The 25,574-nt window shown below is 36.6% G+C and overlaps 1 protein-coding gene and 1 long non-coding RNA gene across 3 annotated transcripts; both read left to right on the forward strand.

Annotated features, from left to right (window-relative positions):
• Positions 1 to 10,439: 10,439 nt before the first annotated feature.
• Positions 10,440 to 13,774, forward strand: LOC110897029. Of its 2 annotated transcripts, XR_004873778.1 has the most exons (4): positions 10,440 to 10,989; positions 11,753 to 12,193; positions 13,255 to 13,551; positions 13,633 to 13,774. It is a non-coding gene; the product is annotated as an uncharacterized LOC110897029 (long non-coding RNA). The 2 variants fall into 2 exon arrangements; XR_002568378.2 differs by having other exon boundaries at positions 10,440 to 12,193.
• A 7,744-nt stretch (positions 13,775 to 21,518) lies between these two features.
• Positions 21,519 to 23,644, forward strand: LOC110895692 (zinc finger protein ZAT4). The gene has a single exon (XM_022143015.2). It carries the CDS (start codon positions 22,009 to 22,011, stop codon positions 23,428 to 23,430), a length of 1,422 nt encoding a protein of 473 aa, XP_021998707.1. The 5' UTR covers positions 21,519 to 22,008; the 3' UTR covers positions 23,431 to 23,644.
• Positions 23,645 to 25,574: the final 1,930 nt, after the last annotated feature.

Below are 25,574 nucleotides of genomic sequence, written 5' to 3' on the forward strand. Positions count from 1 at the left end.
CAAAATCCATCAGGTTTTGCAAAAAGTAGAAATAGAACTCTTAGGTCATAAATTTACTGCAAACCTATTGCCTATGAAATTAGCCGAGTTTGATGTTGTGTTAGGAATGGATTGGTTAATAGCCAACCATGCTCAAATCATTTGTGATAGAAACTTTATAGAAATTCAAGCACCTACTGGAGAGATAATTAAGATTTCAGGAGATAAACCTCGAAAGCCACTGAAGTTCATATCAGTAATGAAAGTTGCTAATTATGAACGGAAGCAGGGAATAGTATATATGATTTCAGTAATCATTTGTACTAAAGGAAAAGAACTTAAGGAAATCCCTGTAGTCTCAGAATACCCAGATGTATTTCCAGAAGATTTACCTGGATTACCACCAGATAGGGAGGTAGAATTTAGGATTCATCTAATTTCAGGAACTACACCGATAGCCAAGGCACCCTATCGATTAGCTCCTACCGAAATGTTAGAATTAAAGAAGCAATTAGATGAATTACTAAGCAAAGGATTTATACAACCTAGTTCATCCCCTTGGGGTGCACCGGTGTTGTTTGTGAAAAAGAAAGATGGATCAATGAGAATGTGTATCGATTATAGAGAGCTAAATAAGGTTACAATTAAGAATCGATACCCATTACCTAGGATTGATGATCTTTTTGATCAATTGCAAGGCGCTAAATATTTTTCTAAGATAGACTTGCGCTCCGGATATCATCAATTAAAGGTTCAAGAAGAAGACATACCTAAAACTGCTTTTAGGACTAGGTATGGACATTATGAGTTTACAGTCATGCCCTTTGGATTAACTAATGCACCCGCAGCATTTATGGACATGATGAACAGGATCTGTAAACCATATTTGGATAAATTTGTAATTGTTTTCATAGACGATATACTTATTTATTCAAAAAGTCAGGTCGAACATTGCCAGCACTTGCTAGCACTCTTAACTTTGTTAAGAAAAGAAAAGTTGTACGCTAAATTCTCAAAATGTGAATTTTGGCTACAAGAAGTGCAATTCTTAGGACACATGGTGAATCACGAAGGTATTCACGTAGATCCTGCTAAGATAGAAGCAATTACCAATTGGAAGGTTCCGCAAACTGCAATGGAAATTAGAAGTTTTATAGGTTTAGCCGGTTATTATAGACGGTTTATTAAGGATTTTTCCAAAATAGCTGTACCATTAACTAAGCTAACCTGTAAAGCCACTAAGTTTGAGTGGGGACATAAACAAGAAGAAGCCTTCAGAATTCTAAAGCAGAAATTAACCAATGCTCCAATCTTAGCCTTACCAGAAGGAACAGAAGATTTTGAGGTATATTGTGATGCTTCAAAATTAGGATACGGATATGTGTTGATGCAACGCAAAAAGGTAATTGCGTATGCTTCCAGACAATTGAAGAAGCACGAGGAAAACTACACGACTCATGATTTAGAATTAGGAGCTATAGTTTTTGCCCTTAAGATATGGAGACATTATCTGTATGGAAGTAAGTTTACTGTTTATACAGATCATAAGAGTTTAAGATATATATTTGGGCAAAAAGAGTTAAACATGAGACAAAGAATATGGATGGAAATCCTGAGTGATTACGATTGTGATATTCAATATCACGAAGGAAAGGCAAACATAGTCGCAGACGCCTTAAGTCATAAGTTCCATGAAAAGTAAAAGCGAGTCCGTGCTCTTAGAATAAATCTACAAGTAGATTTAATGGAACAATTGAAGGAAATTCAGGAAACGGCAATCAAGGACGATGCCGAAGGAATGAAAGGTTACCTAAAAGAATTAGAACAAGGAAAGGATGGAATCTGGAAATTCCATAACAGCAGAATTTGGGTACCTAAACAAGGAAATTTAAGATCAAAGATTTTGGACGAAGCTCATAAATCTAGGTATACTGTCCATCCAGGAAACAATAAGATGTACCAAGATTTAAGAAAGAATTTTTGGTGGATAGGAATGAAGAAGGATATAGCCAAATACGTATCTAAGTGTCTAACTTGTTCACAAGTTAAAGCCGAACATCAGAAACCTTCAGGTCTGCTACAACAGTTAGAAATGCCTGTATGGAAATGGGAACTCATAACAATGGACTTTGTTACTAAGTTACCCAAGATCAGAAAAGGTAATGATGCCATTTGGGTAATCGTGGATCGATTAACCAAATCAGCTCATTTTCTACCAATAAAGGAAACCTTTAGTATGGAAAGGTTAGCCAAATTGTATGTAGATGAAATAGTATCCTTACATGGAGTTCCACTCTCCATTGTATCAGATAGAGATAGTCGTTTCACTTCCCGTTTCTGGACAAGTTTCCAAGAATCAATGGGAACCCGACTCAATTTAAGTACTGCATATCATCCACAAACAGACGGACAAAGTGAAAGGACGATCCAAACTCTGGAAGACATGCTCCGTGCATGTGTAATTGACTTTGGAGGTAATTGGGATAATCATTTACCATTAATTGAATTCTCCTATAACAATAGTTATCACTCAAGTATCGAAGCCGCTCCATTCGAAGCACTGTATGGACGCAAGTGCAGAACTCCCGTATGTTGGGCAGAAATAGGAGAAAGTCAATTATCAGGTCCAGAAATCGTGCAAGAAACCACAGACAAGATAACCCAAATCAAGGAAAGATTGAAAATAGCCAGAGATCGCCAGAAGAGCTATGCAGACAATCGCCGCAAGCCACTCGAATTCCAGATAGGAGACAAAGTACTTTTGAAAGTATCTCCTTGGAAAGGAGTAGTACGATTTGGTAAGAAAGGAAAACTGAGTCCAAGATATGTTGGACCATTCCCAGTGATTCAACAAATCGGACCAGTTGCTTATCGCTTACAACTACCAGAAGAACTAGCTGGAGTACATGATGTATTTCATGTATCCAATCTCAAGAAGTGTCTATCAGACGAATCCCTGGTAGTACCTCTTCAAGATGTGGAGGTAAATGAAAAGCTGAAATTCATAGAGAAGCCTTTACAAATAGAAGACCGAAAAGTCAAGTTTCTCAAACATAAGGGACTAGTACTCGTGAAAGTCAAATGGAATTCAAAGAGAGGACCAGAATATACTTGGGAACTGGAGTCAGAAATGAAGCGGAAATACCCTCATCTATTTCAATAAATCTCGAGGACGAGATTTTTCTTAAGGTAGGGAGGATGTAACAATTCTCATTAAAATCCATAATTAGGATGATAATTAGTCAATAAGGAAACCCTAATTGAGACACCCAAGTAATTCTGCACTAACCCTAAAATTTTCATAACAATCGGAATCAGGATCAGAGCCCCTAAAACTCGAGGGGGGTAAACCCTAGCTAGTAATTATCTTAAAATTCTTGCTGGAGAAGTAAAATTCGTTTGGTTGTCAACTCATCTAAGCTACTGGACACGAAACAAACCTAGGCTAGTAAATAGACCCGTCGCGCCACGCGACGGGTACACCTGTCTCTCTCGCGTGGCGCGAGGGAGTGCATTTTTCAGATATAAATAGGGGATGTTGGCACTTGAAATTCTGTGATAATTCGACGTCCAAATTCCGTTTATACACGGAGATATCGTCTGAATACTACACAAACACACACTAATATCGAAACGCTGCCGCAAAACAGGGTAATTACTCGATCGCTATTACGATTCATTTTCCGAGATCAATATATCCAAAGAATGTTTAAGTGCCGCCCACATTAGGGTTATACTTTGTCGTTCGTCGTTAATTCGATGAATGAGTTTAAGTATCGCACTTTGTCGTTCATTGTGAGAATTTGATCTTGTGAGTTATCGTAACTGCTGTATTGATCACTAAGCCTGTTTTGTGTGCATTATTGTTGAAATTAGGTTAACAGGGCTAAATCATATTCTATCCATATTAAATCTGCAATGTGAGTCATTCCCCTTTTATTGTCACACCCCGACCACGTAGAACATACAAAACGTGGCGGAAACGTCGGGGAGTGTTGTAACAGAATCATTGTTTCATAACACATGGAAATTTAAATATTGTTTTATTGATTAAATGAACTCGTTGTTCTATTACAATCACATAAGTACAACTATGATCTTCCAAGTTTTAAAGTTGCTAAGGCACGAGTCCATCCTAAATGTAGCATGCATCAACAATCATCTCAAGACAGCACCTGAAACATGTGTAAAAATAGGTACGTCAGCATAAAAATGCCTGTGAGATACATAGGTTTTGTGAAAACGGAGTTCATGACTTGAGTTTGAGAAAATGTTTAGTCATGAACCTCGTATTTTTGCTTTGTCTTGTAAATCATTTGACAAACGATAGGATCAGATGATATGTATAAATGAGAGAATAATGTATGGTTAACTGAATAACCATGTAAAATGAGTTTGTATAAGTTAAGTTTGTTTGAAAAACAATGTTTTAAATAAAACGTTTATGGTATATATAAAATATACCTTGGTTTTAAGAAAGTTGAATAAGTAATATATTAAAATATATTTCAGTTCCAATATTGTTAACCCAAGTGTACTAAATAACGCCACGGTATGTAATGCAATGAAAACACTTATATATAAGAAGTACCAGCGGCGTATCTACCATGTTTTCATCACATTACACTCGTTCCGTTATCCAAACACTAACCAAAACCAAATCGTTTGATAGATAGTATATTAAATATACTTTGGTTGTTCAAAATAATAGTTTTCAGTAGTATATTACAAGTATACCTTGGATTTATAAATAACACATTTAAACTATGTTTTAGTTTTGTAAGTAACATATCAAAATATGCTTTGGATGATTACAAAATATATGTTGGTTCTTGTACAACACCACACATGAGAGTATATCAAACTATACTTTTTGGGAGTATATCAAAATATACTTTAAAGGTGCGATTTAAGAATTCATTCAGACCTAGTGCATCAAACTACACCTTTGAGACTATAAGGATACCACAAAGGAAATCCCTATTTGGATGGAGAAACAAATTGGTTTCAGACATTCCATGACAACAGGAATGGGGTGTCTAGTCCTATAGCGCTATATCATACTACCAATCGGTCTGGTGAACAAAATAAGTACTATTCCAACAATTACTTTTGTAATCTTTGAGAAATCAGTGTTTAAACCATAGATAGTCATTTAGTTTGTCAAAAGATAAATACTAACATGCATAATCAATTATACTTTGAAATCATGAAAATAACAGATAGGTACACATGCTTCACCCCAAAACAGTTTGGAAAATAGTAAAAGAGGGGTTCAATGTACTCACATTGACTCCTCGAAAACATGTAAAAGATGGGGTTCAATGTACTCACCTGAGATTGCTTTGGATTCCTTGTATAATAACCGGATAATGCTAAAGATCACGGAATATCAACGGCACCTAATAGGTAGCTTATGTTAATATACCGGACCAAATCGGAAGGATCGGACAGTACGCGGGTTCGTAAACCAAACGAGTATGGAGACTCGTGTAATATGGCTTAGCAAAGCCTACATACTAAAATGAAACCTAATCTAAGTGCTTACGGTCCATCACGACCCGTTTAGGTAGCTTATGCTACCCTAACGCGTCGTTCGCGTAGAACGCGTTCGGAACGCCTAACATTGCGACCACACGGTATAACCTCGGAAGGTTATAGCTATGGTCACCTAATGTGTTTGGTCGGGTCCTAATGACCGACCAAATGGGTCGGGTTCGAAAGTATAAGCGATGGTTTAAATCGCTTACCTTACGACCCTATATAAGCACTAAACTAAAAGTGACGAGCTAAGCATGTTAGAACATGCTTAACTAAGTTTAGAAACAGGTTTGGCATCAAAACAAACGGCTTTGATGCCCACGAGTAGTTTGGTTACAAAATACGCAAGAATGCGCATTTTGGCCGAAACTACGACTCGTCACTGAGCCTAGATAACGTGGTAATCAGTAGGTATGGTCACTATGGACCATAACCATCGTGATCACGCTCACGTTATGAAGTTCCATGAACTTCACATTGACCAATAGCTGGTCAATGCAGAAAGTCAACAAAACGTTGACTTTCGGACTCGAAAAGCGAATAAAAGAGCGAAAGAAGACTTACGGAGGGTCCCCGAGTGCTAATCAAGACCAAATAGCTCAGGTATGAAACAATGGTTTCAACTTAGAGCTCTAAGATCTGATTTTGTGAATTTTACACTAAAGGGGGGGTATTTATAGGAAAAGTGGAACCGTTAGGATCGTTTTATCGAATATCGTGCCTTGATCTCGTGCGTACATGTGTCCAAGTGGATAAGTTCAGTGAACTTGACCCTTGGCTCTTCGTTGGGTGAAAAGGCATCGCCCCTTGATCGAACGAAAGGCCAGATTCTGCATTAAATGCAAAATCTTCTGTCAGACATGTTCACGCGGCCCGCCTAAGGATTTGGCAAATCCTTACGCGCCCCGCCTAAGGTTCCCAGACCAGAATTTTCAATTTTGGTCCCTGCACTTCAGAAACACGTATTTTGGCCCATTTTTGGCACGTTTAAGCCTCGTTAACCTCATTTCAAGGCTCTAAGATGAAGTTAAAGTGTAGGGGACTTGAAATATGCTCAAAAATATTCCGGATGTCGGTTCGTTTGGCCGTACGATCGCGATGTTCGCTTAATTACGACGGAATGCGCATAAGCGCGAAAGATGATCCAAATGACGCGACGAATGGATTTTTCTCATGCCAAACACTAAGGCATAATATTATAATGCTTACATAAATTTTCGGATGTCCGGATGTATTCAGAACGTAGGTTATGCGCGAAAGTGCAAACTTGTGCACTTTTTGACACTTTTAGCCCCTGAATGATCCAAAAGTTTGTTTTAGCATACCAAACCCCTCAAAGCCTATTTCTAAGCTATGTAAAGGATATATATGGTATGTTTAACTTATGGACATGTTCCGGAATGTTCGTTACAGTTCAAATTGGCATACTTTCGCAGTTTGTCAAGTTTAGTCCCTGTAAGCGAATTAACTTGTTTTTGCCATACCAATGCCTTCAAAACTTATTTCTAAGTTATGTAAAGGTTATTTAAGGTATGTTAAGTGTATGATGGTCTCCCGGAGTATTTGTCGCATTAAACTGAGTACGTTTATGCACCAGTTTGCGTATAATTCTCCAGAAAGCGTTGTAGAGTATGAAATTGAACAAGAATTGATATGTGCAAAGCATACACATATTTATACAAATCCCAAGTATGAAATACAATATTTCCTTGGTTTGGCATTTGTTTGATGGTTGAAGTGACACAGGTGTCACAGTCTCCCCTACTTTAGGAAATTTCGTCCCGAAATTTAATTCTAGAGGAAACTCGTGAGGACAGCTGTGAAGGTTTCGCCTTATAATAGATCCATTGAACCCTTAGGTAAAACTCTGGGCCATGTTAGGATTCTTAGCGAATTTGTTAACCCTCAGAGTGAATTCCTTGAAATAGTAAAACATGAAATTTTGAACTACGGATAGAAGAATGTTTCTTATGAAGACTTATCATAGGAAACTTGGTGTGTGATTGAGATCAGAATTGGGGGAGTGTGAGAATAAATGACATTGGTTGAGGTCCGAGACTTCTCCCGTATCATTATTCTTTCCACTAGGTCTTAACACATGATGAAGCTTCCTGTGGCTCCTGTGCACTGAATTCCATAATTATGTAGGCCTCCATAATTACGTAATTCCTTGCACAGTCCGCACAGTCCATTTCATAATGTGTAGCAAAAATTACCTGAATAAACATGAAGCGATTCGACTAGACCACCAAAGGATCCTTTTAATTAGATCAACGAACGATCTTTTTAACTAGGTCAACACATGATCTTCTTAACTAGACCGTCGCACGATCTCTTTAAATAGACCACTTAAGGGATCATTTTTATATCATCACATGATATTTCTAATCAGATTTTCAAAATCAATCTGTTTAAGCCACTACAACAAAAATAGCTTTTTAGGACCTTTTATGTGGGACGCTTGTAAAAGAGGGTCCTAAAAAACTATTTAATAGGACTAATGGACTTTTGAGGTCCTTTATAACATACTCTACTAAACCAGTGTCCTAAAAAACTATTTAATAGGATGGATGATTTTTTGGGGTCCTATTATCATATAATTTAATAAGACACTTAAAATGTAGATCGTAATAAAGTACTTTATAAGACATTTAATTGTTAGCATCCCATTATGTGGTACTCTATTAGGACACTTGATCATCTAGGGTCCTATTATAACATAACTTGATAGGACACGTTGTAGTTAAGTCATAAATATTCAGTGTTATAGGACCCTTTCTAGTCGAAGTCATATTAGAACTTAACTTAATAGGACACTTGACACTTGGGTCTTATAACTTTAAACTTTATAGGACGCTTAATCATTGTGGTGTTATTATAATACACCGTAATAGGACACTTGATATTTGAGTCATAAAACATTAGTTTTATAGGACGCTTATTCGCTAGAGTTTTATTATAATATAACTTAAAAAGAGACTTGACACTTGGGTCTTATAAATTTAACCTTTATAGGACGCTTAATCATTGTGGTGTTATTATAATACACTGTAATAGGACACCTGATATTTGAGTCATAAAATATCAGTTTTATAGGACGCTTATTCGCTAGAGTTCTATTATAACATAACTTAATAGGACACTTGACACTAGGGTCTTATAACTTTAACCTTTATAGGATGCTTAATCATTGTAGTGTTATTATAATACACCGTAATAGGATACTTGATATTTGAGTCGTAAAACATAAGTTTTATTGGATGTTTATTTGCTAGAGTTTTACAATAAGTTTTACTGTATTTTTAAAAATTCCCCCCAAAATATTTCATACTAAAACTTAAATTTCCCTCAAAATATTTAATCCTAAAACTTCCTAAAAAAACTTATCCTAAAACTTAAACTTCCCTCCAAAATATTTCATCCAAAACTTCCCTCTCAAATAATATTCTCATTTAAAAAGTTACATTATGTAATATTAGAAAACTAAAAAAAAAACTTTGTTTTCAATGTTTTCAGTATCGATACCGAATTTCTAGTACCAAAATTGTTTTCGGTACTGGTATTTATGATTCGATACTAGTTTACCAAATTTTACTTTCAAATAGCGGTATGGTACTGGTACCATACCACACATTTTCGTTACCGGTACCTATACCTATATTCGGCGATTTCCGATATCGGTATTTTCAATACTGGTACCGAACTCATCCCCAATCATATATGTGTTAATAGACCATATTGAGCTTTATTGGGTCACAATGGTCAATAGTAGGTCATAGAAGTATGTTAATGAAACATATTGGGCCTTAATGGATCACAATGGACAATAATAGATCAAACTTGTCTTAATGTACCATATTGGGCCTAAATGGATCACAATGGTCAATAGTGGATCATAGATGTCTTAATGGATCATAGTGCCCAATAGTATATCATATATGTGTAAATGGACTATATTGGGCCTAAATGGAACACAATGGCCAATAATGGATCGCATATGTCTCAATGGACAATACTGGCCTTAATGGATCACAGTGGACGATCATACATGTCTTAATTGACCATATTAGGCCTTAATGGAGCACAATGGACGCCTACCCGCACCATTTCATGACGAAACAATCAAGTTGTTGGTTGTTCATCACATCTAATTCTTTCAACATTCTTGTTTTTTTTTTAATTTTATGACTTTTAACTTTTATGAAATACGGTACATTGTAGGAAGTGTCCAACAACAAGAAAAAGCATAAAAACCTGCCCTTTAAGCGCTTATCAACCACCGAAATTCTTATTTGGTTTCTCAAGTATTACTATTTGATCCTAATCATTTTGTATAAGTGGCGTTTTCAACCCATTGGGCCTTAATAAGATAACTCTAAATGGATCATTATGGGCTTTCTCGTATCACATAGGTCCTAATAGTTTAGATTAAGTTGCAATGAGCCATATCATATCATAATGGATGATAATAGTAAATCATGTATGTCTTATTGGGCCTTAACAACAATGATAACTCTTAATGCGTCATTACTAGCTTTCTCATATCACATTAGGTCCTAAGGGGTTAAATTAAGTTGTAATGAGTCATAATATATCATAATGGACGATAGTAAATCATATTTGTCTTAATGGGTCACACCGAGCCTTAATAACTATGGTAGCTATTAATGGATCATTATGGGCTTTCTCATATCACATTAGGTCCCAAGGGGTTAGATTAAGGATTGAAGACTTATAATATATCACAATGGATAATAGTTAATCATATTTTAGGCTCGAACTCGATAAAGCTCGACTCATTCGAGGATTTTAGCTTTCCGATCACAAGTAATTATCGAACCACACCCCCTAAGGATTTCTTCAATTTCAACCCTTAAAAATTATAATTCCCGCAACTATTTCATCACTTTCAACCTCCCGCTCCTCCCAAAATATCTCAAACCCTAAAAATCCCACCCTTTCACTTTGCCCGCTTATCACTTCTCTCAAAATCAACCACTTTTACCTTGCTGCTTATTTCAAAATAAATTCAGAATCCACAACTTGAACTTTGTCTCTTCTGTTACTGATATCTCTCTTTAGTTTTGCTTTGATTCAATTGATTCGTCATCTCAATTTCTAGGGTTTCAAGATGACTGTATTTAGATTTGGTCAGCCTCACAGAAGACCAGTTCGGTTTCTGCCAGATTTAAACCCTATCTCATGTTCGTCACTTTGTATTGATAGGGTCTGGATAGAATTATGTTTTCACAAATCATGATTCATGCATTGAGTTTTCAGCAGATGGACCTTTTCACACGGCTTTACTGAATTAAAATCAAGGAATCGTTAACTTCGGAAGCACAATAGTCTTCTTTTGAAGTTCAATCGTCCTTTGGAATATGATTTTTCAACCATTTCCTTTTTTTCCTCTGTAATAGGCGATTACTCATCTGCGCTTCTGGCTTCTGGCTTCATCGATTTAATAAGGTAAAAAGTTATATGACACAGACTCTTAATTACCAATTGTGACATATTGTTAGTTGTTATTGACTAATTGTTTGTTAATTAATCTACTGGTTTGTGTAGAACTTTATAGATTGTCACATTTAATTGTTATAGTTTGTTAATCGATTGCTAATGGCTTCTTGTTTATTAATAGATTGCACTTCTTCTTAGACTCCACGTGTCAACTCATGCCCCCAACCCAAGCCCCACCATACCCCACGGTCTTAGACATTAATTGTTTAGCCTCAAATGTACTATAAATGACATGTATATGCTGTGAGTTTTTATTTTGTTAATTTTAAATTAAATAATGATGTGGTTTTTTTGTTCGGTAGAGATGAGCAAATGGTACCGGGTACTGGTTCGGAATCCACACAGAATTTTCTGAACTGACTCGATTTTTGGTAGGACATTTAGTGTTTTCGACATCTGGTTTTTACTTTCAAATACCGCTCCGTACTGGTACCGAATCAGGTATTTTTGGTACCGGTTGGTACCGAGCTCATCCCTAGTTCGGATCTTATAGGTCTACTAGAACTTAATTTCTAGTTAATTTTGTTTGTCTATAAAAGTTATTGTTGTCAAACTAATTTGGTCATGTTTTCAGATATTACAGTTAGGTTTGAGAAGAAGATTTAAGTGACATAGTTATTGTTGTATGTAACATGATGCTTAGATATATTGATTTTACACTATGCTATTTTGATATGCATTTTCACTCCATGAACTTGGATTATTTGATCAGTTTACTTAAAAATCTTGGAACTGATTGTGCTGATGAGCATTTCATGGAATACATACGGACACTTGCAATAGTATCTTAAGTCTTAAGGTATTATTTTCTTGTAGTATATTTTGTGTTTATTTTTGCAACTATATAAATGTTCATAGCGAGTACATTACCCTTTTTTATTGGATTAAGTGAAATATATTTGCTCATAACAGTAATTAGTTTCTCCACTTGCTGAAAAGTTTTATGAACCTATATCCTTTATCTAGCTTGTTTTGATTATTTATCATTTTAATATTACTGGTCATCTGTGTATAATTTAAGAAGATATGAAGTTGTCATCACAGTGAGTCTCATTTATTGGAGGTTGCAAATATCTTTGGACAGAACAACCACATATAAGAAAAAGTATTCACAGGGTACAACTTGACTAGGTTCTCAGTTGAGAAGTTTTAGGTATGTTCTAATTTCTGTTGATTAGTATTTGCTCTGTATTTTTTTGTTGGCTTGCTAGTCTAGTAATTTAGTATTTAACCTGTGTTGTGTGCTTACTTTTTTTTATGATGGATCACTTTTTTAGTATATGTTAATTGTATGAGTCAGTTCATTTTAAATCTTTATTTTAAAACATTATATATATAAAAAGGATAACAAAATGTTGGTAGACTGGCCAACCAATATCTAAAATTTCATTACTTTGATGTAGAGGTGTATAAAAAACCAGCTTTAGAACCGAACGGGCGGTTTGTAGACTGGTTGGTGTTCTTGATGTCTGAAACCGGTTAAAAAAACCAGTTTTTTTTTGCCCAACCCGGTTCCGAACCAAACCGGTTAGTACTAGTTCGAGGTTCCCATTGTATAAAACCGGTTCCCACCCCCACCTCTACTTTGACTTGTCCTAGTGGTTACCAACTGAATCCCAGTTTTCCTGTTGGTTTTCTAGCTTTTCATATCTGATAAAGGAGAAAGAAACATTAATTATCTAATCATATTGTAGAGTTCTTGTTTTATGCATCAAGTATCATCTATTGTTAATGGTCATCAAAGAGTACCATATCATCCATAGCCTTATACATATGTTGTCGTTAGTTATTATGTTTGCTCATTCATCAATGCATTTTCATGTTCTTGCTACTTTCTAAAAGCCTAAAATATATCCAGTTTTTAAACCAACCTATGTATAACATGTTATAACATATAGTATACCAAAAAAGAAGACCAAATATATATTGTTACATTTTTTCATGCACGTTATTTTGGTTTTAGTAGCAATATGCACATATATATAATGCTATTATATTATATTATGAAGGACATGAATAGATTTAAGCAAAAATAGTAAAACACTACAATATCAATTCTTGGTTCTGGTAACCATTTGTAACTACTTTGTTAAAAGATATGTATTTTATTTTTAGTTTTTATTCTTATATCTTTCTTTTATAAATCTTTATTTCTTATTTATTTGGCCTTTTATGAATGATTTAATGAGATTTTTCTTTTTTTGTGTACACCAGTAATGGAAGATAAAAGTATGCAAGGACAAAGCTCCAAAAGACGTATGAATGCTTATGAAAATAGTAGAATGTCAAGATTCAAGAGAACCAAAAAAAAAAATTACAAGCTTTGGGATTGAAAAATATTGCTAAATCTTTGAGAAGTCTAGCAGAGAGGGACAAAACAAAGAAAAAGAAATCAATGTATACTAGCGAGAAAGATATAGATGTAGAGTATATCCATGGTTCTGATGTCGATGTCGAGCAAGATTATCAAGAATTGGTGCATCCATCGCATGGCCCTATCCATTCATCTCGGTATGTATTTGTTAAATTTGTGATACAAATAATTTTAATATCATGGAACTTAATGCTTATACATGAATGGTTTATTTATAGGTAGTCCATGAGGATTGAGGACGCATGATGGCTCAAGATTTTATGCTTCTTATTTATTTAATTGCTTTTAATTTATTTGTTAAATGTTAAGACTTTATGTTAGATAATGTTATAACTTATTTATGGTTAGTGTTTTTGTTATGAACATGCTTATTTGAAATATAATGATTCTTTCATTAGTTGATGTTATACAATAACTATTAGGATGTTATATGTTGATGGTCTGTTTATAAAATTGGTTTTATAATCTTATTTGGGATATTAGGACCATTTTCTTGATATTAAAGTAGCTATAACGTTACATCATAAGAGTCCTATAAATTAATTTTTAAGGACGCTTGTATGTGTATCAAAAGATTAAAAGTAGGTAATCACATATTAGAACATTGTAAAAGTGTCCTAATATGTTCTTTTTAGGATGCTATTTATGTTGTCTATAGACATATTGTGCGACCATAAAATTAGTTTCATAATCTTATTTGGTATATTAGGACTCTTTTCTTGGTACTAAATTAGCTATAATGTTACATTATAAGGGTCTTATTAATTAATTTCTAAGGACGCTAGTAAGTGTATCAAAAGATTAAAAGTATGTAAACACATGATAGAACATCGTAAAAGTGTCCTAATATGTTTTTATTAGGACACTATTTTAGTTGTTCAAAAACATATTACGCGACCATAAAATTGGTTTCGTAATCTTATTTGAGATGTTAGGATGCCTTTTTAGTTCCGGGACTTATTACGACCCCTTTACATGAAACGCTTTTACCGTTGGTCCTATTAAATTAAAGGTCCTATAAAATAGCATTTTAGGACGCTTTTGCGCGTACTAAAAACCCAGTTTTCTTGTAGTGAGCAGACCTTTCAAGAGGTCCAATTATAGAATAATACTTTATAACCCGAGGGACTTAACTACACTGTTGAAATCCATTAAGGGTTTAAGATAGTATCTTTGGATATCCCATTATGAATCTCTCGTATGAAGATATGAAAGATTCTATGAGGATTTGGATGGATCACATACAACCACAAAACATGTAAGAAAATACATAAGCACAAATTTAGTTAACTTGATTCTTTATTTTGTTATCCTTAGGTATGGATATTAAGGCACACTAGGAATCCAACCTATGGATTTCATTTGGCACTTTAACGATTTATGAAGATCTATCTATAAAGATAGAGGGATTCTCAATAAGTGTTTGACTTTGTTTCTTAAAAGAAACGAGAGTTTAAGGTTCTTGGGGAGATCACAAGTGATCATAATATGACAGAACCATACGAGTAGTTTGTCGTTGGGCTGACATCATAAAGTTGCATCAAGCATTCACACAAACGCATAAATTTTGCAGAAATAAAAACAACAAATCTTTATTTATGTGGCAACGGATTTGTCTTGAAGTGTCAAAAGATAGCAACTAAGGAAATACAAAACACTAATTGTTCACTGCTGCCTCATTGTTCATGTTTGCCTCATTGATGTTGAACACTCGTCCACGCGCTGGAGGTATGTTAACAAGCCTTGGGCAATTGTTCCTGTAGTGGGTAAGGTCACCACAGTTATAACATGACCCTGGAGGGAACCGTGCTTGAACAGCAGCAGGGTTTGCAGCAGCTTGATTTGCATAACGACAAACATTGATCAAATGTCCCAACCGCCCACAGTGGGTACATTTGTGACACTGCTCTTGCTCTAGATGATGACGGTTGCATTTGTTGCACAACGGTGCAGTACCAACATAGTTTTGTCTTTTACGAGGTTGTGTTGGCTGGTTTGGTGCAACTTGTTTGTCTTGAGCAGTTACAGCGTAGCTTTGAGAGGCTTTGCGCTTTTTCTTCTTGGACACCTCAGCACTTTCTTCCTTTGGTTCCACATGAGCAGTCTTGTCAGATGGTCTTAGGTCGCCCTTCCGAAACAGCTTGCGCTTCCTGATTTGGGATTCAGTCAGAGTGGCAGCCAATTCAATGGCTTGTCTGACAGTAGTAGGGTTGCTGCCAGTAACGATGTCCTGAACTACGTCAGGAAGCCCATCAATGTATTTCTCAATCGCCTTATCCAGAGGCGTAACCATAGTAGGGCATAACAAGCTCAATTCCTCATAGCGATCAGTATAGGCTCGATGTTCCCCACTGTCTTGCTTTAAATCATCAAATTCCCTTTCTAGAGCCCTAAGCTCATGACGAGGACAGAACTCCTTCATCATAAGAGCCCTAAGCTCGGCCCAAGTCTGTGCTAATGCAACCTCTGCACCGCGGTCTCTCATAACCCCGTTCCACCATGTAAGAGCCCTCTTCTGAAACACACTCGAAGAAAACTCGACCTTGCGATTTTCAGGACACTGAACGTGACGGAAAGTATTCTCAATGCTCTCGAACCATTGAATAAGCCCAGTTGCTCCCTCAGAACCATTGAACTTGAGCGGTTTAGCTGAGTTAAAAATCTTGAAATTGCATGGAGCATTGTTGTTGTTGTTGATGGCTTGAGTTATTTGAGCATAAAGAATTGGGAAGGCAGCAGCCATTTGTTGCGCGATGATTTCCGCCAGTTCGGCATTCGCCATCTGATTGTCACGTCGAGGAGGCATTCTAAAAGAGGAAACATGAGAGGAAATGAGTGAGAGAATTAGACGAAAAGAATGAGATGAAACAAATCTGATGAAAGCAAGGATAGTGGCCGTCTGTCTGTTACTACAAAGCAACAAACGACCTGGTGATTAATCAAAGCAAATAGGTCAAAATAATGTATCGCGAAGACATGCTCGCCTATAAGTGGACACTCACCCCAAGAGTTCCCAGGTAAGAGTGACTGGTCCGATTATGTGGATTTGTACGAACACTCTAGCCTTAGACAGAAAACTCAGGGTACAGGCACCCACCCTTCCAGTTTGCATGTGTTCACAATATTTAGACCAACTTTGACGAGAGTTTTGAAAATTCAAAGGGGTTCAAAACCTTATAACAGAGGGTTCAAAACCTAGTAATCAATCAACCTAGAACAGATGATTAGTTTTCAAAGCGGTTTTGAAATTTATGTTCTTGTTGCGGTCGTCGCCTAAGGATAGGTGACGGTGTTGTTTTATGACTAAACGCAAGTAAACTCGCGTTAGGGTCCTAGGAAGGTTATAGACTAGGTCAAAGCATTACTAATAACCTAATTCCCTATAACCATGAGCTCTGATACCAACTTTTCTGTCACACCCCGACCACGTAGAACATACAAAACGTGGCGGAAACGTCGGGGAGTGTTGTAACAGAATCATTGTTTCATAACACATGGAAATTTAAATATTGTTTTATTGATTAAATGAACTCGTTGTTCTATTACAATCACATAAGTACAACTATGATCTTCCAAGTTTTAAAGTTGCTAAGGCACGAGTCCATCCTAAATGTAGCATGCATCAACAATCATCTCAAGACAGCACCTGAAACATGTGTAAAAATAGGTACGTCAGCATAAAAATGCCTGTGAGATACATAGGTTTTGTGAAAACGGAGTTCATGACTTGAGTTTGAGAAAATGTTTAGTCATGAACCTCGTATTTTTGCTTTGTCTTGTAAATCATTTGACAAACGATAGGATCAGATGATATGTATAAATGAGAGAATAATGTATGGTTAACTGAATAACCATGTAAAATGAGTTTGTATAAGTTAAGTTTGTTTGAAAAACAATGTTTTAAATAAAACGTTTATGGTATATATAAAATATACCTTGGTTTTAAGAAAGTTGAATAAGTAATATATTAAAATATATTTCAGTTCCAATATTGTTAACCCAAGTGTACTAAATAACGCCACGGTATGTAATGCAATGAAAACACTTATATATAAGAAGTACCAGCGGCGTATCTACCATGTTTTCATCACATTACACTCGTTCCGTTATCCAAACACTAACCAAAACCAAATCGTTTGATAGATAGTATATTAAATATACTTTGGTTGTTCAAAATAATAGTTTTCAGTAGTATATTACAAGTATACCTTGGATTTATAAATAACACATTTAAACTATGTTTTAGTTTTGTAAGTAACATATCAAAATATGCTTTGGATGATTACAAAATATATGTTGGTTCTTGTACAACACCACACATGAGAGTATATCAAACTATACTTTTTGGGAGTATATCAAAATATACTTTAAAGGTGCGATTTAAGAATTCATTCAGACCTAGTGCATCAAACTACACCTTTGAGACTATAAGGATACCACAAAGGAAATCCCTATTTGGATGGAGAAACAAATTGGTTTCAGACATTCCATGACAACAGGAATGGGGTGTCTAGTCCTATAGCGCTATATCATACTACCAATCGGTCTGGTGAACAAAATAAGTACTATTCCAACAATTACTTTTGTAATCTTTGAGAAATCAGTGTTTAAACCATAGATAGTCATTTAGTTTGTCAAAAGATAAATACTAACATGCATAATCAATTATACTTTGAAATCATGAAAATAACAGATAGGTACACATGCTTCACCCCAAAACAGTTTGGAAAATAGTAAAAGAGGGGTTCAATGTACTCACATTGACTCCTCGAAAACATGTAAAAGATGGGGTTCAATGTACTCACCTGAGATTGCTTTGGATTCCTTGTATAATAACCGGATAATGCTAAAGATCACGGAATATCAACGGCACCTAATAGGTAGCTTATGTTAATATACCGGACCAAATCGGAAGGATCGGACAGTACGCGGGTTCGTAAACCAAACGAGTATGGAGACTCGTGTAATATGGCTTAGCAAAGCCTACATACTAAAATGAAACCTAATCTAAGTGCTTACGGTCCATCACGACCCGTTTAGGTAGCTTATGCTACCCTAACGCGTCGTTCGCGTAGAACGCGTTCGGAACGCCTAACATTGCGACCACACGGTATAACCTCGGAAGGTTATAGCTATGGTCACCTAATGTGTTTGGTCGGGTCCTAATGACCGACCAAATGGGTCGGGTTCGAAAGTATAAGCGATGGTTTAAATCGCTTACCTTACGACCCTATATAAGCACTAAACTAAAAGTGACGAGCTAAGCATGTTAGAACATGCTTAACTAAGTTTAGAAACAGGTTTGGCATCAAAACAAACGGCTTTGATGCCCACGAGTAGTTTGGTTACAAAATACGCAAGAATGCGCATTTTGGCCGAAACTACGACTCGTCACTGAGCCTAGATAACGTGGTAATCAGTAGGTATGGTCACTATGGACCATAACCATCGTGATCACGCTCACGTTATGAAGTTCCATGAACTTCACATTGACCAATAGCTGGTCAATGCAGAAAGTCAACAAAACGTTGACTTTCGGACTCGAAAAGCGAATAAAAGAGCGAAAGAAGACTTACGGAGGGTCCCCGAGTGCTAATCAAGACCAAATAGCTCAGGTATGAAACAATGGTTTCAACTTAGAGCTCTAAGATCTGATTTTGTGAATTTTACACTAAAGGGGGGGGGTATTTATAGGAAAAGTGGAACCGTTAGGATCGTTTTATCGAATATCGTGCCTTGATCTCGTGCGTACATGTGTCCAAGTGGATAAGTTCAGTGAACTTGACCCTTGGCTCTTCGTTGGGTGAAAAGGCATCGCCCCTTGATCGAACGAAAGGCCAGATTCTGCATTAAATGCAAAATCTTCTGTCAGACATGTTCACGCGGCCCGCCTAAGGATTTGGCAAATCCTTACGCGCCCCGCCTAAGGTTCCCAGACCAGAATTTTCAATTTTGGTCCCTGCACTTCAGAAACACGTATTTTGGCCCATTTTTGGCACGTTTAAGCCTCGTTAACCTCATTTCAAGGCTCTAAGATGAAGTTAAAGTGTAGGGGACTTGAAATATGCTCAAAAATATTCCAGATGTCGGTTCGTTTGGCCGTACGATCGCGATGTTCGCTTAATTACGACGGAATGCGCATAAGCGCGAAAGATGATCCAAATGACGCGACGAATGGATTTTTCTCATGCCAAACACTAAGGCATAATATTATAATGCTTACATAAATTTTCGGATGTCCGGATGTATTCAGAACGTAGGTTATGCGCGAAAGTGCAAACTTGTGCACTTTTTGACACTTTTAGCCCCTGAATGATCCAAAAGTTTGTTTTAGCATACCAAACCCCTCAAAGCCTATTTCTAAGCTATGTAAAGGATATATATTGTATGTTTAACTTATGGACATGTTCCGGAATGTTCGTTACAGTTCAAATTGGCATACTTTCGCAGTTTGTCAAGTTTAGTCCCTGTAAGCGAATTAACTTGTTTTTGCCATACCAATGCCTTCAAAACTTATTTCTAAGTTATGTAAAGGTTATTTAAGGTATGTTAAGTGTATGATGGTCTCCCGGAGTATTTGTCGCATTAAACTGAGTACGTTTATGCACCAGTTTGCGTATAATTCTCCAGAAAGCGTTGTAGAGTATGAAATTGAACAAGAATTGATATGTGCAAAGCATACACATATTTATACAAATCCCAAGTATGAAATACAATATTTCCTTGGTTTGGCATTTGTTTGATGGTTGAAGTGACACAGGTGTCACATTTATAAACTCTTTTCTCACAGTTTGTGAGTCATTCTCTTTTTATCAACTGTTTTACAATACTCCAAATTATTTTCAGAATTGTAATTACAGTGATTAAGTTGATGTAATCACCAAATTACAGCCAGTATGTGGGGTATTGTGCACATTACTACAGTTTAAATCATTTTAGGTGGGCGAACCTAATTTAATTGATTTACGTCATTCATTGGGGCAGCCAATGGTGATATGACCACTGTCACAGATCCGGTCGAGTGACAAATACTGTGGGTAGTTGGTTGATATCAGAAACATGCGTAAAAGATCTTAACACTGTGAATTATAATAAATGTGTCTTTTCAGTAAAATGAATGATTCACTCAGTATTTCCCCGCTGACAAAACCTTTTTCAAACATGTTTCAGGTGATCTACTGTAAATCAGGAAAAGTGCTGAGGAGCATTTCAAGCTTAAAATAGTGGCTCAGTATAAAATAAAGAAATATGTTTTGAAATAAGGATTTATCACTAAAACTTATGCATTGTAAATTAACGGGGTTTATCCCGAATTGTGAAATAAAATAATCGGGAAAAGTTTTAGCTTTACAACGATCCTGATGTTAAAATTTCCGCTGCTAAAATCACATAAATAAATATCACGGGATTTCTGTCCCGCGGCTCCTGAAACGAGTCAAACCGGGTCGGGGGCCGTGACAGTATTGTAGGGGTGTGAAAAAACCGAATTAATCGACTCATAACCGAATTAACCAATAAAACCGACACAAATAAAAAATCGGTGGGTCAGTCAATTGTTTTTTTGAAAACCGAAAGTAGTGGGTCAGCTATGGTTACCAATGTTTTCATACCCATCATAACCGAACCGAACCAAATTGTAGTAAAATATTTGTTAGAATTTGGACTTTTCACCATTTTTCAATATTTGATGTTGGTTAAACGTTTGTTAAAATTTATGGGTTATATCATATCATTTTGTTTGAATTTATTGTTTTTATCATATCATTTTGTTTAAATGTTCGATAACAATATTATAAATTATATGTATACCTTAATAGTATGCAATACATTGCTAAATACAAAAGTGTAACAACAATTTATTCCATAGTCTTTTTTTTTTTTTTTTTTTGAGTTATTTATAGCTAGACATAAACTCACGGTTAACCGTCCCACTATAACCATTAAAATCAATTAACCAAACTCGCCAAAACCAATCAGTTATGGTTATAATTATCCATTAACTAACATCACAGTTATGGTTACGATATTGTTATAAATGTTTGTATTTTTCTTCCACAAAATAATAATATAAAAACTTAAAACACATAATATATATCAACAAATTCCCATGTCTATTTGATTTAGATCTAACAAAATATTGACCATAAGATGAAATCAACGAATTCAACTCTGGTGATTACACATGCCACCCCTTATTCTTCTTTTACTACTTTGCTTCCTTCCATGCATGAAATTCTCATCCTCTACAGGAACCAGTCTTCCACTCTCTTTGATCTCTTCTTCATTCCCTTTTATATTTCGGGTCTCATTCAATTCCCATTATCACACACAACTCACTTAATTATGGATTTCGATCCATTCTTTTAGGCTCTCATCTTCACTTCCCCCAATTTAATCTCACATTTCTCAATTTCCCCCAATTCAAATCAACCCCTTTGATGCTCTCACTTCAATTTCGTTTAAATTCGATCCTTGATCGCTTTTGAGTTTCACGCCCACAACATGTTTGATGTAATGCCTCAAAGAAAAACTTCAGCAAATGTAGCAGGGTGAGTCTTGAATTTACTGTTTAATCGAATCTTGATCTTGTAATAATGGAGGATGAGCATGATGAACTGAGATTTGTGTGTAAGTTGTGTGATAAGAAGTACCCAAGTGGGAAGTCACTTGGTGGTCACATGAGGTCTCATGTGATCGCTGCTGCGGCAGCCACCGCAGCAAACTCATCGGAGTCCGATGAGAAGTTTTCGTCTTTGTTGATTGATGGAAATGGAATGGATAACGGGAACCCGAGTGCTTACGGGTTGAGAGAGAACCCGAGAAAGACTTGGAGAGCGGTCGGTTCTACGATTGGTTCTTCGACATTCGCGTTCCCAAATGAGAAGATTTGTAAGCAATGTGGTAAAGGGTTTCAATCTTTAAAAGCTTTATGTGGTCATATGGCTTGTCATTCTGAAAAAGATAGAAACTTTAAGGATTATGATCATTCTTGGACCAGTGAGAATCTTGAACAAGATGATAAGCTGATCATCGATAGCCATTCCGACACTGAAGAACCCGAGTTTCAAGACCCGACCCGTGTGACAAGATCCAAGACCAAGAGGTACAAAAAGGTTGTTATCAAACCTTACTCTTTAAATGTGGCATTAACCAATAATGATAGTAATAATAGTAATTACAATTATGGGTCATCTTCTGTTTCTGAGACTGATGAGCTTGATCAAGAAGAAGTTGCTATGTGTTTGATGATGTTGTCAAAAGATTCCGCGAATTGGGCCGGTGTGAATTCGGTTGTCGAATCGTCGGACAATAACTCTGCTGTTCTCGAGACGAAATCGTCTTCGGTTGAAAGAATCAGTAAGAAATCAAGTGGCGGTTTGGATGCCGATAGTGTTCAATTCGAGAATCTTACTGCTAGAAAAGTCGAATCCGACATTTCGGTTGAGGAATTGCTTCGATACGGTGACCCGAACAAGAAGTCGAAACGGGTATTCGATAAAACGCAAGAACTGACTTACGAACAGAAGCTCGAAATAAGAAGGAATTTGTTTAGAGAATTCGCGTATTTGAAAAAAAGAGTTCGCGATGATGATGATTCATATACTCCTGAATTAGAACGCGAGGGGCCGAATAAGAAACGAAACAAGTACGAATGCTTGAACTGCAACAAGGTTTTTACGTCGTTTCAAGGGCTTGGCGGGCATAGACCGTGTCACAAAAAGAACAATACGGTCGGGTCAAAACACGACAGTGGCGAAAACAGTTTAGAAGGTGACTTTGCACATACTCGAAAGGCGAAATACGATAAGAAAACAACGAAGGTGAAAAAGATCAAAGGGCACGAATGCCCGATTTGTTTCAGGATGTTTAAATCGGGGCAAGCTTTAGGTGGTCACAAACGGTCTCATTTTATTAACGGGTCGATGGATCATTATGCGGCCATGGGTCATGCGGCTCCATCGTGTTCGGATATGATTGATCTCAATCTTCCTGCTCCAGAAGAGGACCAGGATTGAATGGTCAACGACTCAACGATTGAGCGGTCAACTGGTAAAAAAGTTCAATTTTTTTTTTGTTGGTTTTTTTGCATATTTTTCATGGTATAAACTAGAGAGGTTAAAAGTTGCATTTTTGTTTGTTTTGGTTATGTTCATCAAATTCTTGCTATGTTTCTTGAAAACATGTTGAATTTTCAAGATTTTGGGATAAGTTACAGGAATTTTCTTTAAATGTTTAGTTGATTTTAAAATCTTGTGATGTTTTGGGCTATAGTGTTATCATGCTTTCTTTTGAGTTGATGCCTTTGCTCTTTTGTACTTCAATGGACTATGAAAATCATATCTTATAGTGGGTCATAAGAGGACCCGGGGTGGGCTTCGTTTTCTTCCGTGATGAATTCTACCACGGCGTTATACACCGCCGCCACTCAATCCACCACGCGTGGAAGAGTTAACGCGTTGTGGTGGTCACGCGTTGAACTTTGCAACTTTGTGTATGGTGGGTTGTACTCTAGTGCTGAGGAGTTGTACACTGATGGAATAAATAAAAAAGGTTGTGATACCATCACTAGTGATACCACCCCCTCTACATTTCTATCACTAGTGATAGAATATTGGTTGTGCACATGGCATGACTTGATTGGATAGTGGGAGTGATAGATTCTATCACTAGTGAACCACCCCTAGTCCCCTAAGTACTTCAATTGGAAATGCAACAAGGGTCCACTTATGGTTATTAGATATTTAGATCTTAGGGTATACGGAGTGGTAGTCAAAGCTGAGCGGCAAAGGGTGTTTGCCGTGTGGGAACACAGCGGGCAGTGAAGAGAGGAACATCGGTGAAGGGTTGCCGCAACGGTGAAGGGAGGAAGGAGAGAGAGGGGGTGTTTGTGGTGGGGTCCATGCCATCTCAACCAATCACACATTTTTCCTTTTTTTTTAAAGTTTACCACTTCAACAAGTGTCTAACCATTGCCAACACTTTTCAGCATAGTTTAAACACTTTTCACGGATTGACGTGACACACTCGGATTGGTTAATTTTTTAGTTTGCCACTCTCAAGTGTCTAACCACTCCTTATACCCTTAACATGTGATTCTTGCATTGCGCTAGAAGTAAGTGACAGGAGTAGCTAAATTTATGTTATTATTGTATTAAGAAAATAAATTAAGTAGGGTGTTTTGGGTTGCTTATAGTTAGTTATATGATCATAAGGTTAACCAAATATCTTCTTGTTAAAATAACTTATTTATTATCGAAAATAAACTAGTGGGATTTCTTCACATCGTGTGCTGGCTGATATTCTGTATATGCACAAAACAAAAACATCGTTTAGAGTATTAGTAGGACTTGCTCACATAAAAGTTGTGCGAGCACAATCATAAAATTGCGAGTTACAAAATGGCGTGGTTGTGAAGGTGAGTGTTGAACTTTAGGTAGCATTTTTTTTATTTCCTTTATAGGGTCTTCATCAGTATTTGGAGGAACGAAAAAAAGTGTTTGTTAAAAACCGGTTTAAACACTAAAACTAGTTTTGAATCCAATCCAAGGAGGAACGAAAGAAAGTGTTTGTTAAAAACCGGTTTAAACACTAAACTGATTTTGAACCCAATCCTAATCGGTTTGGGTGGATTGGGGGTTTCAACTCTAAAACCGGTTCTTAACCCGAACTGTTTTGCGCCCAAACCGGGCGTTTCTACACCTCTTAACATCTCTAAATTTTTTTAGGCTTCATGTTGTCTTACCCTAAATTTTATTAGGCTTCATGTTGTCTTACCAAATACCAACACACCAATTAGGCGGTCGGGTTTTATATGTGAGAGTTATGTTTGATACATTTTATAAGCATAGTTCCGGTCGGGTTTTTTTAATACCCGGTGCGGGTTTTTTCCCAACCCGATGCATACCCGAACCCTACCCGATTAATACCCGAACCGGACCCGAACCCGGAAATAGGGTATTATAATACCCGGGTTTTATAAAACCCGACCCGAACCCTACCCGAACCCGGGTATATAGGCTATACATTTTTGGTAGAAAACCCGGACCCGGACCCGACCCGGTTTTTAAAAAAACCCGATTTTGTAAAACCCGATCATACCCGAACCCGATCCTACCCGAAACCCGGTTTTTAAAAAAACCCGATTTGTGCACCACTAATT

This window comes from Helianthus annuus, chromosome 12 (genome assembly GCF_002127325.2).
Source record: "Helianthus annuus cultivar XRQ/B chromosome 12, HanXRQr2.0-SUNRISE, whole genome shotgun sequence".
NCBI lineage: Eukaryota > Viridiplantae > Streptophyta > Magnoliopsida > Asterales > Asteraceae > Helianthus > Helianthus annuus.